The sequence below is a fragment of the Acanthaster planci genome, linkage group LG07 (assembly GCF_054643075.1).
Source record: "Acanthaster planci isolate LZ-2023a linkage group LG07, COTS_SCS, whole genome shotgun sequence".
Classification (NCBI taxonomy): Eukaryota; Metazoa; Echinodermata; class Asteroidea; order Valvatida; family Acanthasteridae; genus Acanthaster; species Acanthaster planci.
Genome location: NC_141783.1, coordinates 2829259 through 2847540, shown reverse-complemented (window position 1 = coordinate 2847540; position 18282 = coordinate 2829259). Strand labels below are relative to the sequence as shown.

Here is an 18282-nt window from a genome sequence, read left to right as displayed (position 1 = left end):
ACGCTTTTGTACAAATGCCATAATAAAAATGATTCAAAGAAGACACAAAATCTTTAAACAACCCGGCTATTTATTCGCAAAATAACTCCAGAAGAAAGAGCTCATTAAGGGCTAAGACTGCACATATAGATTTAGGGCACATGGCGCAATGCAAGCAACTGCATATTTAAATTTAATGTTGTCATGAGATCATACCAAGTACCAACAAAGGCATGAGTATTCAATTTCCTATACCTCAGTGCACAAAGTTTTAAGGATGTGGATTACCAGCGACAAATTGCGGTGGCGATCACAGGGTACAAAGGGGTTTTGTGGTTGTGAAACAGATGGTGCGTAGCAAGCGTTCGCTACGCTCTGGCTATGCACATACGAGGCATGCCCGAAAGCGGTTATTGGCCAGATGTTACAGCCCGGGCAGTTCAAACTCCTTCTGTGTCCTTCCTCTATGCTGATACCTTGTACACCTGCCTACAAGGATGGATCCAGAACCACATTTTCAGGGGAGGGACCAAGCTTGGGGTTTTTTTTGGGGGGGGGACAAAAATTGGGAATTTTTTGGTGTAATCTGTTAATGCCTTTCTGAGAGGTGAGGCTACACTCGGGGCTTTTTGACACTCTTTGGGAAGGATGGGAAATGAAATAGACCCCACAAATCGCCCTTTTCTCATTTTCAAACAAAATGTTCAATTTCTGGGAGGAGGACTTGGTCCCGTGTTCCCCCCCCCATCTGCTCTTGACTGCTAATCTAATGGAATGTTAGATCTGAGTCAAGTCCAGTATGCATTGAGGAAATATTTACGCTGCTTTCACTCAAGCATGGAAAATATTTTTGATTGGTTGTTCAAGTAGGATTTAGAAATCAGTATTCTAAATGGATAAGTGATATTGAAGTGATCGGGACAAGGTCTTATAAAGATCTTGGTAAGATTTTCACCACTAAAAAGCACATTTGGACGTTGAATGTTTACTTGAAAGTATGTGTGTATTAAGCTGTTGTTGGCTAGATTTCTTATGACTATCATAAGACCCTACAAACCCATCACAAGACCAACACAAGACCTCCAGTCAGAATTCATGTCACAAGCTCTTTGTCATTGTTCACCCTGTTACTTGTGACTGGTCTGATATCTGGTCTTGAGATAATCTTGATGCGTATCAGTTTTTCTCTTTACCATAGCGTAATGGCTCAATGTTTCCATTGGACTGCTTATCCTATGGAATAGGATAACCCTATGGAATAGGATGACCAGTCTATGAAACTCCATAGGGTTCGATTCCCAGCTCGGTTCACATGTGGAATGGGTTTTCTTTCCCTACCTGATTTCGTGAGTTTTACTCGGAATATTCCTCGGGGGGTTTTCCTCCCACCGCTAAAACTGTAGTTTCTTCTCACTGTCTCCTCACTACAGGTCTCTTCAGACTTTTGAGCTGCAGTGCCTAGGGTGCTTTTGAGGAATCCTTGGTGTCATTACCAGAAAGACTTAAATACTATAAATGATTAGACGCTGCAGTCTGTTGATTTGACTTCTCAGAAATGTTTGATAATCAACAAAAAGTTCAAAGTCAGCATTTTTTTGCCGTCACCACAGGGGCTACAAATGTGCAAGGAGATCAACGCGGTCAAGTTCTTGGAGTGCTCCGCCCTGACGCAAAAGGGACTGAAGACGGTGTTTGACGAGGCCATCCGAGCCGTGCTGTGCCCTCCCAAGCAGGTCAAAAAGAAGAAAGGCTGCAACCTATTGTAACTCAGCCTGCTTTCCTCGCTCGCTTTTTTTTTTAACCAATTTGCCCCGCTTGTCTTACAAAAACCCCCAAACAAGACGGCAAGAAGCGCGGTCAGGTGGGTTGGTTGAGACGGGGCTATCATTTTTTGTAATACGGGGCTACAGTCATTAACATTTGGAAATTCGGATCGCGGTGGACTTACAGCTTCAGAGATTGCATTTTTGATGCTGTTTTAATTTGGCGTGTGTCACAGATTGTCTCCGTTGGATTAGCTGGGACAGCAGTGAAGCCGTCTTTCTAAACCGATCACTCTCGTAATGTTGATATTTGGTAGGCTTTTCTTTTTCTAGATATGAAAGTAATGTTTAGTCCCCCAGGGTCAGTAATGGCAGAATTCTAGTACTCACTGGTTGGAATTCGGCAGACTGGAACTTGTCAAAACTCAGCTCCATCACCATTAGACATTGGTTTTTATAGTGGCCCTTAGAAAGGAAAGTGCAAGATGTCATTTGTCTCTTGGGATGAATGAAGACAATCTAAGTCTAAACATATTCGGGATGTATGTCGCATCCACACAATATACATGTATATCTTGCATTCTACATTACCATGAGTGCAGCGTGTATGTTGCATCCATTATGTACTGCATCCATAGCAACAGATGCGATCCTTCCATAGCAACAGACATTCTGCACGCATTGTAACAAGTGAGTTGCATTCACTGTAAACGGATTTTGCATCCATTGCAGCCGACACAAGTTCCGTAGATCCGTCGCAAGAGATGACGGGCCCCTGTTGTAACAGACATTGCAGTGGATGTGTTGCAGCCGTGCACAGCCATGTCGTGTTAGAATCTAGCTTTATTCTTGCAGCGAGTGTTCGCATATTGCATTGGCGCTCTCACCGTGATAATGAACATTTCTGTTTTGTTTTGTTTTTCCAATTCACAGTGTACTTTTTTTTTTAACCAACCCATCAAAACGCCCTATCCGATCCCAAGAAAGCAACAGAAGTTGCATTTCAGTGTATGAGAGCGATCCCACATAATGGACAGCCCTGTTCGGCATAGATATTGCATGCGCATGGATGCTGGCCTGTTTTTACGTCAACTTGGACTGAAATTCTTTGACAGTCAGTAGCACTTGACTTCTGTCAAATACAACCCAGAGTGGCGCGTTTGTTCTCTGGATGGATACTTTCTCTACCTCTACAGTGGGAAATGTTAACTTTAGTTCTATCGTTTCAAACGGTTCAAAGCGGACGGACTTTCTGTAAGTGTACGGACCAAACATTTTTGAGCTTTCAAAAAAAAAATCACTTCTTTGGCATAAATTCAGCAGTAAAAAAACTAATATAGTTTAGAATTCACAGAGCACATAAGTACGGCAGTGTGTCAGTTCCCATAAACAGTTCTGTCAACATACACAGTAATGTCTTTCTGTGAATTTTCTGCATGTAGTAACGAGCAGTAACCAATTGTTTTTCATTGGCAATTCATATTCTGTGGTTGTGATGAATCTGACTGGTCCTTCCAGCCGCAGATTTTTTCTTTAAAGACTTTGTGGCAAAACATCAGCAACAGATGGAGTCTCCGAATTGCTCCTATAATCAATTGAGAAAGATCCTTCCAGGATGAAGAAATTCTTATAATGCACTGAAAAACCATCTTTTGATTTTTGAGATATTACAAGATGTTTGGTTTTTAAGCAGGGAAAAATTAATTGTTTGAATCTTTTGTAGGGTGTTCTGAGCGAAATGTACAACAGAAATTCCACAGAGATGACTTAGTTATTACTTTGTAGGTAAAAATTATTACGTTGTATGAAAATTATACTTGTAATAAGAAGTTATAATAAGAATCTGAGATTTTTAGGGGGGATTTGGTTTCTCTTGTGTTTTTGTGGCTTGCAATTGCTGTTGGGTGTTTTGACTTTTTGGGGATGAAAATCGAAGTTCAGCATACCATTTGTATGTTTTGATATCTCATGCGTATATTTATCACAGTTCAATATGGAAATAATTATAGATCTTTGTAATCATAGCTTAAACGATGGATACGCTCTCTTCTGTACATATTGTGCTAGAGGTATGGTTAGCCGTTTTTACACCGTTTATTGTAGGCTTTGTACAAAAAAACAAAGAATTACCAATAAAAAGTAATGAAATCTGCAGGTGAACAAGGCTTGGGGCATATTTGACGGTAGACGTTTGTAATTTTTCCGTGAGAAATTGAAATGATTTTGAGGAGGGTCTTGTGAATGAAATGATGAAAAGTAATTCCTAAAACCTTGCCCTGGTAACATTTGGTTGATCCTTTGTTTGAGCCTTGCTCTAACAAAACGAGGGTTAAGTTGAAGACTACTTTTCGTGTGAGTATAACTGTGGAAAAGAAATTCGTCTGTTGAGTAGGTTAGTTTCTCATCTCAGTGGAACAAATAAGGATTTGGTAAAGATGTGCCGATTCTTCACATCTGTATTTTATAAATATTAGTCATTAAATTAAAAAGGCACAGAAAAGTTCTGGGGTCATGGCCAGGGAACATTAAAAAAAAATCAACCAACAACTACCTGACCAGGAATGTTTCTGAAAATAAGGTCTTAGACAACATTTCAAATTAATATACAGAAAAAAAAGCCAGTCCCTGTAATTCAGCCATTGTGGAAGATGCAAATGGTTGCTCAAGTTGTGTAAAGTTGTGCAAGATATTGCTTTCTTAGTCCCTGGCTTAAATGACCTTGGATCTGAAATTGAAAAATCCTGTAGCACGAGGCAGCATTTAACCAATTCCATCTTCAATACGGCCATTTCACAATAGTGCACCACCAAGAGTTTACAACGCATTGGCCAATTACAATGCGCGAAATTTTGCGCGCTATGATTGGCCAATGCGATGCAAACTCTTGGTGGCGCACTATTGTGAATCGCCCGTATTGTAGTGCATTTCTGATAAGGGAATAAATATGTGCTTGAGAATGGACGCGACTAATTCCCTCGCCCGCAGCTCGGGCATTATCAACATTCGTTCTCCTGAGCAAGGTCTTAAAAACATTGAAGACTGGCAAAGCAGATATTTATTCCCATTCATTAATACCTTTTTATTCAGAACGTCAAAAGAAGTAAACCCGTGTTGAATTTCCAACGATTTTGTTCTGAAATTTTACTTTCATTTGCCCAAACACCCTTGTCCATTTTATAGTATATTTCTTTTGAAAGTTGTCCAACAGAATCCTCTTCAATAAACTTGGCACGTCACGTGATGCGTCACATGCACACAGATTCCAGTGGGTGATTTCCACAGCAGGCATTATCACTTCTCAGCTGGCATTATCATGTTAATACACAGTCATGTGACACGTTTTGACCAATAGGAACAGAAAAGCCGTTCCAGGTATTTATGCATGTAAGCTTTTACCAATGATCAATTTACCACATTATGTCCCCTTGTGATTTAAGAGGGCCTGTGCTACATCTGCAGTGGCTCCAAATTTCAAATTTAAATTACCTGTGTAATTTTGTTGGTTGTATAATGCAGACAAGGAAAGTACATTGCAAAGGGAAGGCTGGTTAATCTCTTGTATTTGATACCAAGATGCAGTCTGGTTCCCTGACCTCAAGAGCAGTTTCATTTATTGTAGAGCTGCCTCACTGCTCTATCCATGTAAAACTATCTGGACAGGCTTTTGGTGAAGTCACTGTCCTCCATCTTACTACTCCAGTGGTTGAAACTGGTTCCCTTAACACATTCCAGTGAAGGGATTGGCAACCAGCACCAAGCTTCACTCATTCCCAAATCCCAAAGTGGCCAGCTGTTGCTTACACAGAGATACTGTACTTGTATTACCCGTGTATTGTATCATGTTAAAACTTTCACAGGTCACCATACCAGCCAACTGTCACGGTCTTTCAGCAAGTAGTCAGTGTTTTTTACGATGATGCCAATCGTAGTTCCACACATCACAACACCTTTGCTCATTTGCATATTCCACCTACCCTGTAAGTCACAGAAATGATAAATATCATCTTTTTATGTATGAAGAGCATGTAAAATGTACAAATTGCTTATCAAGTTTTTGTCGGCTATTAAAGTAAATACTAACCTTGTAATTGTAGATTAGAAAAATACAGTAGCGTGAACAGTGGGGCATTGTAAACTAGCTATGTCAGCGTTTCAGAGTCAGTGCAGGCAGCGATGGAAACGATGGAGCCTAAATTTTTTTTTATTTGTAAGAGCCTTATCAATACAGCCAGATTGTAATGGAATATTCTTATTGGAATCCACACACGGTTAATTTTGTTGAAGTGAAATATTGTATATTAAAAAAAATCATTTGATAATAAATTGTCTGCAAAGTGTGTTTTCTTTGTGCTTCTTGGTGTGAGGTTGAAGTTAGTAACTGAACAGAGCCTTCTCGTAACATTCCAATTCTAGGCCTCGGACATCTCATCTCAAATCCTTTTCTTTGACCAGCAAGCCAAAATGCTATTACATGTACATCTGCACGTACTTCAGTAATGCAACGTGCAAAGAACACGAATTATGCAAACATGCATGCTCACAAGCACTGTAGTTTTGAGCACTGCACACCTGTTGAATATCTGTTATTATGGGGGTGAATTTCTTATGAGGACAAATGCTTGTCCTCACAACCAAATTTCCAAATTTTCCAATAAAAATCATCCCCCAGCCTGGGCACGCCTGCAAAGCAGCAAAATGAAAAAAAAAACCAGACAAAACAGGTAAACAAATATGTTGAGAGAGATGTTGAGAGATTCAATTTATTGGAAACAAAATGACAGTGTGTTGAACACTAAACAGGAAGGAAGTTCTTGGAGTATTGGAATATATATACAAAGATTTCTGTAAGTTTACAAATTCCTGCCTAATGGAGGCTTTGAGCCATATCAACAAAACTACAAGCACATATGTCGTCCATACATAACCTGGGAGATCCCATTTGAAATAAATCATCATGAGCAACAATGACCCCAAAAAAACATCAATCTGGTAGGTCAAGAAAAGTGATGCATGCTAGACAGCAAAGAACAATCATTTTATACAGTGGCGATGTGAGATATGGCTTTTTTTCACACCCAAGGGTTCCATGACATTAGCGTGCAAAGATGAAATCTATTCTCTTGACGGAGTAGAACTGCGCATATCCCACATTGTCATATAACAGGTTGGTCTATCTGCAAGTTTATCTCACAGCTATTGATTACTCTCAACCTTCCTACAGAAGCACACAATTCAGGGGTAGCAGAAATGAACATGTATAGAGGGGCTTGTGGGGTACTGGAACAATGGAAAGTACCCCACAAGGCCAGTTTTGATCCTTGTGGGGTACTAAAGTGGTACCCCCACAAGAATTTCACAAAAATAGACATTTCAAATTTACTCAAAAAGGAGGAATTTCCAAGCGCCACTCATCCGTCGCAAAATGAAGTATTTTGAATAAGGGACGTTCAGTCGAATTTGCAAAGTAAGACAGAGAATCTGGTTCAAATGGGAGTGATTTGAAAATTTTTGCGTGTTGTGTGGGAGTTTTGTACACAAGAACAAAGGAAATTACCCCACAACTATAGCTGTGTGTCAATGCTTGCCTAAACGAGTCAGAGAGCCTTCCTCACATACAGTCCACAACCATCCACTTAAAGAGATGGGTGTGTCTCTACATAGAAATGACCTCTCTGATGAAACATACATTTACAATGTACACGTTCATGCACCTTTGGTGTGGGTTGTACAAAGAATATGGTATAAGTACATGCCCGGTTTTTATTGAAACGTAGAGTCTTTGCACTGTGTGCCAAGTTGGAAGTTGTACCACCAGCCTGTCTCTTCCTTATCTGCGATGGGGTGCTACATTGAAAGTATATTACAAATATACTTAAAATATAATATCAATATAAATGATCTATTGTGGCTGTGGCTAGCAATACTGCATCTACCAATGGAAGCCAGTGGCTAACCATTCCTCATTGGCTTGTGTGGCACTACTATTAAGCCCGAAGTTTCTGTTGCAGCTAGCAGTTTTACCCAAAAATAAAAGGCACAAATGTAATTGGGACTTTATACCTTGCTTATTTGTACATACATACATACATACATACATACATACATACATACATTGATCTTTGCGTAGCTTATGTTACCGTATTAAATCCTTTCCCATCAAGGGCAGACATTAGTTTGATCAACATCTTACTGGGTGTTTACTAGTCTCAAATCAGGGTAAAAATAACTAGTTGTGTGTCGCAGATTTGTGTGCACAATTGTCTTGGAGACGAGTGGGTAATGCAAAAATCCAGCAACTTAGGAGGTAATCCACAAATTACGCTTAAAATTTGCCGACACGACGCTCATGTGCTTCGGACAGTACAAGTCTCTGAAGGTACAGGTATGCGATTTCATTGAACTGTTTAGCAGGCACTTGGCTAGCTTTAGAAGCATTAACACTGCTTGGATAGCAAACATCGGCAGGGGACCAGTTTCAAGCCAGTGTACAATATTACATGTTCACTGGTGAGCTGCTGTTGCTGCAGCTAAATGTCCTGTGCAAGTAACCGCGTGCATCGGCAGGGGACCAGTTTCAAGCCAGTGTACAATATTACATTTTCACTGGTAACCTGCTGTTGCTGCAGTTAACTGTCCTGTGCAAGTAACCATGTGTCCTTTGTGGATCCATAAAAGTGGAGCAGAATACAACAGTTGAAAAAAAAAACATAGATTAAGACAAACATCAGTTTTGCTTCCAAGAATTCCTGATTTTCCTACAATTTGGAATACGTTGAAAACTTTGTTTTGTGAATACCTACAGCATGCAATTCAATATGTATTTACAATAATCCTAAGTATACTACAAAGGTTGCATCCATACAGCATGCTGCTTACACACATTTTATTTATCAAAGAAGCCCTGGATGGGTCACGCTTAAGTCAACCCTGCTTCCTCAACCCAAAACTTCACAAAAAGAAAGAAATCACTTACTTTCTTTTCGAATTAATTGTTGCACTTTTGAAATACTAAACAAGACAAGTTTGAACTGAACGCTGGTGCATAGCAAAATATTACATTTTAACAAAATGGTACCAGGGCTTCAAAACAAAATGAAACTGTCATATAAAACATAAAAAATAACATAAAAAAATGTAACACTTGCTTTCGCCATCCATTCTGTGCACATGTATTTTTTTCAATACAGAGGCTAGGGCAACACCTGGAGGCTACTGGTACCTTGTGCCTGGTACCCACGTGGATACGCCGCAGAGTTATAACATGACAGGTACATGTTCTATTCCAGATGTAACTCAACAAGCAAGCACTCATAGTGGTACTCCTATAGACCTTTGTTTCACCCATGTGACTGGATTGCCCTTGATGTAAACAATACCCCCACGTGTGGACCGCCTTAGCCACGGTGACCGCATACATTCCTATGGGCAGCTTCACTTACATACAAACACTTGTGCGAATGCTGCATGCTTGATTTATCTTGAATAAGTAGATTACCATCACAACACATGGCAGTCCAGCACGATTGTGACATGACAGGAAAAAGGTCTATAGACAGGCATGGTTCTACAGGGGTGCCGGGGGCTTAGCCCCCCTCCCTGGGAAAAAAATGGAAAACTGAAAAGGCAGTAGCGAAAGTTGAAGGTCATGTCACATGTGAAAGGTCTAGTCCCCCAACAAAAATTGGTTCTAGAACCCTGCCTACCTATAGTATAATTCGAGAACCAGAATTAGAAGCCATTACTGCGATGGCACAACGTGTGTTAATAGGTAGCACGTGCGCCTGACATGCCACATTGACCAATAGGGTGTCGCGATTTGCCGAAAGCACGCGCGTCTCAAGATCAGGAATGTGGGTGTGAGCGCGATGCCACCGCAGTATGGCGTCTCCTCGGATGAGTCTATAGACTCTCCTTCTGCCCACGTCACAAGCACCATTTTTGTCAGTTTTTTTACAAGCTGGGCGTCAGATAGTTGTTTTGGATGCCCGCAAGCTTATGGTTCCCCCTTCAGGGTTTTTCAGCAGTGCTGTGGTAACTGCAGCTTGTCGTGGGCGTGAAGAGTTGTGTTACCCACCTGTCTTTAGTCAGAACCAGAGTAGGAAATAAAGCTCTACTTTTACAAAACCTTCAGCAAATCAATTAGAAAAATTCTGAAAACCAATATCCAATCTGACCAATCAATTGATCAATCAATCAGTCAATCAATCAATCGATCAATCAGTCAGTCAATCACAGCAATAGAGTAAATGGAATACTACAGTATATTACATCAGTTTGTTCATTCAGTCCTTACTATATATAGAAGTATGTACATGTGCCCCAGGTTGGGGCAAAATTCAGTTGTAGCTAGACAGCCTGAGAGAGTTAAATCTTTGTAGTTTACAGTAACTAACTGGCTACAAAGGTGTCTATAGAATCCCTGGTGAGTGACCGGTGAAAACAGATGGTACTGAGGTGCTACTTTATTCAAGAGCATGTCATATACATTCTTAAATCTGAAGCCACGCAGACTTTCATCTAATAATCTTTATCTGCTTCTCCCAGAAATACAAAAAGTATAACGGCCTTATTTATGAATATTTGGGTTATGCAGGAGAATACATTTGGGTGAATAACACAATGTTTTGACTTCTGGAACACGAATGACTTTGGACTAAACAGCAGTTGTCAGCCTAACAACCTGTGATGTGTTATCAATTTTACTACTGTGAAAAACTTTTGAATAACATGAAATCAATTAATATGGAAGAGCAATAATAAAGGTCAAAAAATAGCACCTTCTCACTCCAAAACATCTGACTCGAACCTCATTTTCACTTTCTGGTCCTACCAAGGTAAGCCAAAGCCAAAATGGGGAACAATGTTGAGTGTCTCACTTGTCTCATGGTTTATTCCCCTTGGTGACAATGGAACATCCCATTTTCTTTCACTAGAGCCTTGGATTAATGAAACAATCCAGGGATCAGCTTCAATCGGAGGCTGGTTCTGCTGTACGTGTATTTATTTTATCTTGAAAATCAATCCCTACTTTCGCTATTCTTGACATTGAGTTAAACAAATGTTTGGTCTTGGGACTTTCCAAAAGTGAGCGACCCTTGGATTGTGTACTGTCATGAAAACATGTACATACATGTAAATGTAAATCAACTTTCCCTGTAGACTTGACTCAAGTCAGGATCTTGTAGTAATGCTGATCTTGATACTATGGCCTGTGTTCCTTGTGGAGACATGTAGGCCCATGTCATGCACTGCCCTCACTCACAGGCACTCCCCTATGTTAGTTGAGAATCCCTTAACTGACCCTGATGCCATCACATGTTGATGCCGGATCGCCGAGCATAACCATATAAGGGCGTCCTATATACAAGTAAACCACAGCCATTAAAAAGCACAATCAGTCCCACATATTATCTACCGAGCTCGAGCAGAAGCACCCCTTCCTCCGTTGAAAAGAGCCATGTTGGTCAGGAGTATTCATTTTGTTGGTAGCGATGCGACAGCAATGCTTGCGTTTACTACTAATCTTCGTGAACCAGCAGTGTGCAGTTAGTAACAAAGGTGCATTCACTGCTTAGGAAATGGCGCCCTCTCTTGGTCCAGCTCGAGGATCATTATGCACACGGATTGAACAATTCAAAGTCCAACTTGAGTCAAGGCTACTTTCCCTGCAAATGTAGCAAGGATTACATGAACACTTGATACAACTAGTCTTTTCTGAAGCTCGGAGGATAAGGGGGTAAATTTGGAGCAAACACAACAGATTTGCCCAAAGCAAATAGTGCTCTCCTATTGTGTCCACCTGACCTTATGTCCAGGCATCTAGGCACACTTTAAATTATCTGAAATGTACTCCAGGTCAAACACAATATGCATGCTTCTTGTGGTATGCCAGAGTCCACAAGATATGAACAGCGCCCTCGTTTGACTTGACACAACTCTTGGCTTAAGATCTTGAACACTGGATCTCCTTAATGGTTTAAGCAATGTTGACACACACAAATGTAGCAATGAGCAAGGATTTGGTTATTTTTGTTAAGGTGGGGCTATTTAAAAAATATTCCCTCGATAAATATTTGGCATTTTCACAGCTGCATATGGTTATGTCAATGGGGCAGCCTAGTGATAACCATAGTGTCTCACAAGGCAGTTAATAGCAAGTTCTTGGCAGTGCCAACGCAAATTTTGCCCTATGCAAGGGTCCAACTTAAAAACAGCCCATTTCTATTGCAATATTCAGTATGTCAGACGGTAACGATTCTCAGACGTTAAAAATAACCAGACAGTATTATCGCTATCACTAATTTGTGTAAATGCGAAACAGTAAAAAAAACTTAGGAAACAAAGGCCAACCAACAGATTCCCTGTGTAACCCAAATAAGAGTTACAGTTGAGTGGAGTCTGTATGATTACAGGTAGCCTGAAAGAACAAGGAACCATGTGCAAGGTTTTTTGAATGGTCAGTTCTTGACCAATCCAAGGAGTTATCATTATTGCGGTGCACCCATGCACCTGTGAGCTTAGCAAGTTGTCGCATGACATAGTACCATGCAGAAATGGCATCTACGTTTGCACTCCGAATTACACAACAGCGTGCCGCAGTGAATGCATCACACGAGCAATCATATGTGTTCAAGACATCAGCACGAGAAACGGCGAATGCCTTGAACCAACATGCCGGCACGCTCCACTTCCCTGCACTACACTTGCTGGTTCAAAATGATGTCACACTTTGGTACGCTACAATTTGTTTTGTGACTGAATGGGAGGATCATTTGTATGGGCCCAGTGTGTTTCTCCTACGTAACTCTGATATCGTACAACCCAGCATTGCGCACGAAGTCCCAACCAAAAGTATTCCTTACCCTACAAACCAATTTACAGGTCAGCCCATGTACATGTAATATGTATGTACCTGAAATAACCTCAGCTGTTTTTACAAACTCAAATCTGTGAAATATTTATACAAAAAATCATACTTTGATTTAAACAATCGAGGGCGCTCTTTGATGTAGCGGTAGCTAGAACTGAGGACAAGGCTTTGTCCTCAATGCGCCTTGTTGTCTACAGTATCAGGTATTCCCCACAAAGTGTGTCATAAACTGAACATGGCTTACACTGTAACCCACCCAATCAAAACACTGAACATACGGGCTGCTTTGAAGTAGTTCTATCTGGGGCCGTTCTCCAATACTCCAATTCATCTCCGTCTTCGTTCCCAAAACCAATCCCTGATTGTGGGCCTGAAGCATTTAAATTACATTGGATCACTGTAATTTGTGGCTCTCTTGCATCTTATTTGATGTTCTGTGGCTTTATTAGACTGATTACTGCGCTTACAGCTTCAAAGGCAGCTAGTAAAAAACAGTTGAAGCCTGAGACGGAGCCTAAGTTGAGTATTGGAAAACGGCCTGGAATCACTATTGACAACAGTGTGACTAAACAAATGCTAGTAAACAACAGTCCAGTTGGATATTCACAGCAGCCTATAGACCTCTGTCATGGGGCTGCCATCTTGCTTTCCCACCATTAAATTCAATATAACTGAGGCTGGAAGGCAAAATAGTCAGTTCCCTTTTATCAACAGGTGAAGTTGCATTACTATTGCCATGGGGGCAACAGGGAGAATGACAAACATGGTAGAATCACGATAAAGGTCTATGGAGGTTGGTTTCATCTCTGGTTAGCAATGTCCATGCATAAAAAATGGTTAAGTGTGAGTCCTGGTTGTGACAATAGAACTGAAATGTGTTCTGTTTACACCAACACTTTCCTAAGACAGTGAAGTGAGACAAGATCCATCCAGCCATCAAAGGAAGGTGTACATAAAGAAAAGCGACTATTAAAGGGTCTTTTGAACGTTGCTGACATTATGTCTTTTACACTTTAAAACCGCAGCAAAGGTGCAACATACGTCGTGACCTAATCCACAGTCAACGACAAAGCCCTCGATCATGTTTCCTTACTGAAGCACCTGATGAATCACAGAGCGCCCTCCAGAGTCCAAAAGATAAACACTCACTCTCAACCTTATTCCCATGCTGAGTGATTTTGTCATGCACTGTCCCATACAACTACATATTGTCCCACCAGTTACCCACTTGTGATAGAGTCCACAGGTGACTCAGCCTACGAGAAGAAGGCCGAGGCTTTTTCATTGCAGTGAAAAAAAAAGATCAAACCAATGAAGTCAGGCTCCAGCGCTACATACAGCTATTCTACAATGGATGGCACTTCATAGCACCAGGCAGGTGTGTTTCTTCTTCTTGGGCATTTTGGGCGGGTACAGGACGACTCGTATCGCTTCCTCAAAGACCATCTTGAGCCCCTTCTGCGTCAGCGCTGAGCACTCTAGATACTTGACACCACCGATTTCCTTATTCATCTGAATGCCCTGTGGACAGACAATACGGTGCACCCATGTCAAACTTCACAAATATCAAACTATTTCAAAGACAACTCCTGATGCCACAAAACATGATGTGTGGTGTGTCAGAAGACTTTGTCACTCTATCCGCCTCCAGGCGTGAAGGAGGGAGGGCGTGCTTTTACATAGCAAAGACGGTGCCCTTAGTGGGAACCCATCGCGGTCACGCGCAGTTTTTTGTACTGGTTTGGTGCAGCTACATGTACCAAATGAGCGTGCGCGACCAGTTTCTGTTTGAATGTATGGTTTTTGGGTGTGCACTGGGCACGAGCATAAGCCCAGTTGGAATTTCCAATCATCACGTTTCCTCTGCCAGAGAGGGTGCACTTCAACTCAGAGTGGGTATCTTAAGCTTAATTCACTGCAATATATACAGTACCTCCTGTTGTCAATGCCAGACAGCAACGAGAAACACTATCCACCCCCCTCGTCGGTTGAAAAAGGGCCGTGTTGGTTGGGAGTGTTCATTTTTGTTGGTAGCTACGTGACTCCAACACACTTATTCATAGAAATATGGAAGGGCTGCGTAGCATCGTGAACAAAATATTGACAAGAATATAATATCAAATCAGTGCTCTGAAATACGTGATTGCCGAGCTCTTGGTTATTCGATATTATATTCTTGTCGATAGACTTATTTCATAGTCGTTTGTAAACGAGCAAAGTGCAGTTCCTACCAAGGGAGCCTCTGTTACAAGGAAAATCGCCCTCTCTTGGTCGTGCTCGGGGCTCATAGAGTGAAGCAGTTCCTTGCACAGTACTGCTTAGCTTTCAACATTTTCAATACTGGTGACCATACATTTGTCCCATGCTTTATCCATGGGCTACATGCACTGACTAGAGGGGGCACTGTGAAGCTTTACTACTGGGCATACAGGTGTACTTACATTTCACTGGTTCACATGCACAATTCATCTGATTACATTTTACAGTCAATGCATACCAGGGAGAATTTTGCTCAAATAGGCTGGTGTCCATTCCTACAATTACAGTCAAGACGTCTGCAATCACAGGCAGGGACCAGTTAAGAGGTAACTGCTCTTACTTCACTGGTTCCCATGTGACACTACCACTTGCTAAGAATCACTGCATACCTTATAGTAGTGTTTCCCACTTTTACCAATGGCATTGTACTTCTGCACGAAATCAGTTAACTCTGATCAAAGGCACCCTGTCAATGGCGACAAGAAGGGGCCGTGGATATCACTTCCTTAGTGCACTTGACATGTATAAGCAAAGGTCAAACGGTTTTGTGCACATCCTGATGAAAACATGTCGTGTGTTCTCTGTGCCATGAACCAGTGTTTGTGTATGTGGTGTGGCCCACATGGATCACAAACCCACATCTTCTGCTCCTAAACAATGTTTCACAGAGAAAGTTCCTTCTGGGACAAAAAATTGGAGGCAAGGCTGTAGATCAGTTCAAGAGAAGGAGCGATGATTGAACAGTGGCTTAGGTCTTGATTTCTCGTTCCTCTTTTAAGTATGAAGGGCATGGACGTCCCCCCCCAAATTGAAAATGTACAATGAAAAAAGGGTAAAAAGACACTGATTTCATCTAAAAAATCTGTAATGCCCTTAATCAGCACACAATGGTCATTGAAACCACTGGCGGCCATCTTACAATGCCGAAAGCGAAGGCATTTTTGACCAAATTCATTCGTGGCATCAATACAATTTTATCGCTTTGTATTTGGCATGGTAAAATGACCGCCGGTGGATTCAGTCGGTAACCAGGCATTGTGAGTCCAGATTTTTCATATGATGTCAATGGATTAGAAGCAGGTTGAAGCAAAGAAGACCGCCCAAGTTGCTAACAATTCACCATCGCTCCACCCACTCATAGAACAGATCCACGCCCTTGCAAGTGGGGGTCACAGAAGCATCTGGCCTACCTCTTGGAACTTGATGGGGCTGAGATTGCGCTCCTTCAGCTTTTCGATGGTCTCCTGGTTGTCCCGCAGGTCCAGTTTGGTGCCCACCAGGATGATCGGGGCCTGCGGACAGTGATGTCTGACTTCTGGCGCCCACTGTGACCACACGCACAGCCACAAAAAATTCAATTCTATATTAGTAACATGGTAACACTCACTTTCTAGGCATTTTTAAGGCCCTTCCTGGAACCAACAAGATTTTCCACCATGCAGGGATCAAAGGTACATTCTTTGTACCTTTGTAGTCTTTGAATCCAGCCCCCCTCAACAAACATCAAGTCCATGTACTGTAAGCAGAGGTGGCAGCAAGTCATTGTATGCAAGTCCAAGTCAAGCCACAAGTCATTGTATGCAAGTCCAAGTCAAGTCACAAGTCATTATATGAAAATCCAAGTCAAGTCACAAGTCATTGTATGCAAGTCCAAGTCAAGTCACAAGTCATTATATGAAAGTCACAAGTCATTGTATGCAAGTCCAAGTCAAGTCACAAGTCATGAGATCCAGTCACAAGTCATTTGGTCACAGGGCAAGTCAAGTCAAGTCACAAGTCATTTGGTCTAAATCCAAGTCAAGTCACACGTCTCTTTGTCCAAATACAAGTCAAGCTGCACATTATTTTGTCCAGCTGTAATAAGCAAAAAGAACCAGGCATCAACTTACGAAGTTCTAAAAATACATGTATCTGGAGCCGGTCAAGTAACGTCTGACTTGGGCCGGTAACAAGTCATTTTTTGCAAGTCCAAGACAAGTCACAAGTCAATTTTTGCAAGTGCAAGTCAAGTCACAAGTCAAAGCTGGTATTTACAAGTCAAGTCACAAGTCACAAAAATAGCGACACGAGTCCGACTCGAGTCCAAGTCACATGACTCAAGTCAGCAACTCAGACTATAAGTACATGTACGTGTAAATGTGGCTGGGCTCTATAAAGCTCTCCACAACAACCTTTAACAGTCCTTGCACCGCCAGCACAGGGAGATGTTTCAGAGCCTTGTAGATTTCCACATCAGCCATATTTAACAAACTGCTGCCAGAAGTTTCACTATAACGGCTGTTGTGCCACAAGAATGCGCAAACTTTGTTGAAATGGTTGAAATCTGTACATTTCTTGCATTTTACCCACTTCAAGCAAGATGATGAATAGCATTTTCAGTTCAGACTAGCTAGAAAAAATAAATAAAAAACTCCCAAACGGTAAAGAGAAAGTCTGAAGTGACAGCTTCTTTCTTAAGGTGTCAAACAAGAAAAAGTATGGGCATGATTGTAAACTTTGAAAACTTGCCAAGCGCTGTACACATGCATGCATATTTAATAGGTACTTTTCGGGTGTCTATTTGAACACATGCATATGACAGATGTACGTCCTCCACACTGCCAGCAGCGTATTTGTTATGTTCTTGGGTGATGCCAGTGTATTCAATTTACATTACAAAAGCCTTTCATTTCCAATGAGTATACTCGGAGCGGCAGAATCCGGCACACCTGTGACTATGAGTATACTCCTAGTCGGCAGTCAACCTGTTCAGGTTGCCTTCAGGGTTGATTTTAGGGCCCTCGGCCTTAACCTTCGGGCTTGAGGGCAAACGCCTTCACGATGACAGTCAAAGCGTTCCCTTCAACACCGTTTTACAACAAATTCATTGCAATGCCACCATAGCCTATTTTTCAGAAATAAAAAGATTTCTGTGCTGACAAGTTCTTTGGCACACTCAGTTGGAAGAAGTTGGTAAACCATGTGCTTATACACCAGTGCACATCTGTGGAAATTTCTCAATACCTCCCACCAATGGGATTGCCATGTGGGACACTGTGACGACACAGCAGGGGTGCTGACTGCCTGTGAACAATCAATTCACACTAGCAGGGTAACACAGCCAGCTTGGCATGCGCATACAATGGGAGCACTTCAAGGTCAAGACCTGAGTCAGAACTCACTGCTAAGGCTATTATACGGTATTCCTAAGTCTACGGCTGTGAATCATTCAACAAACATTCAGTGGACCGAAATGTTTACAGATCTTGTGGATTCATAGGATTGAAGCAAATGCATGTACAACATTTTTACCTTTCCGTTTACCTTTTCCGTCCTAAGCTAATGCCAATACAAGAGGCATTAGCTTAGCCTTGGGGGCCTACAACTAACACAAATGGGCTAGAAATCTCCCCCCCCCCAAGAAAAGGGCCA

At 41.6% G+C, this 18282-nt stretch overlaps 2 protein-coding genes across 2 annotated transcripts in view; one reads left to right on the top strand and one right to left on the bottom strand.

The window, feature by feature from the left end:
• Nucleotides 1–6065, top strand: part of LOC110979701 (ras-related C3 botulinum toxin substrate 1) — a 29324-nt gene extending 23259 nt beyond the window's left edge. Inside the window, exon 5 of the mRNA XM_022235733.2 lies at nucleotides 1590–6065. Within this exon, the coding sequence (XP_022091425.1) occupies nucleotides 1590–1745 (156 nt within the window). The 3' untranslated portion in view covers nucleotides 1746–6065. The remainder of the gene's footprint in view (nucleotides 1–1589) is intronic.
• A 411-nt stretch (nucleotides 6066–6476) lies between these two features.
• Nucleotides 6477–18282, bottom strand: part of LOC110979724 (ras-related C3 botulinum toxin substrate 1-like) — a 35510-nt gene continuing 23704 nt past the window's right edge. Inside the window, exons 5-6 of the mRNA XM_022235765.2 lie at nucleotides 16062–16196; nucleotides 6477–14133 (exon numbers count right to left, since the gene is read on the bottom strand). Of these exons, the coding sequence (XP_022091457.1) occupies nucleotides 13975–14133; nucleotides 16062–16196 (294 nt within the window). The 3' untranslated portion in view covers nucleotides 6477–13974. The remainder of the gene's footprint in view (nucleotides 14134–16061; nucleotides 16197–18282) is intronic.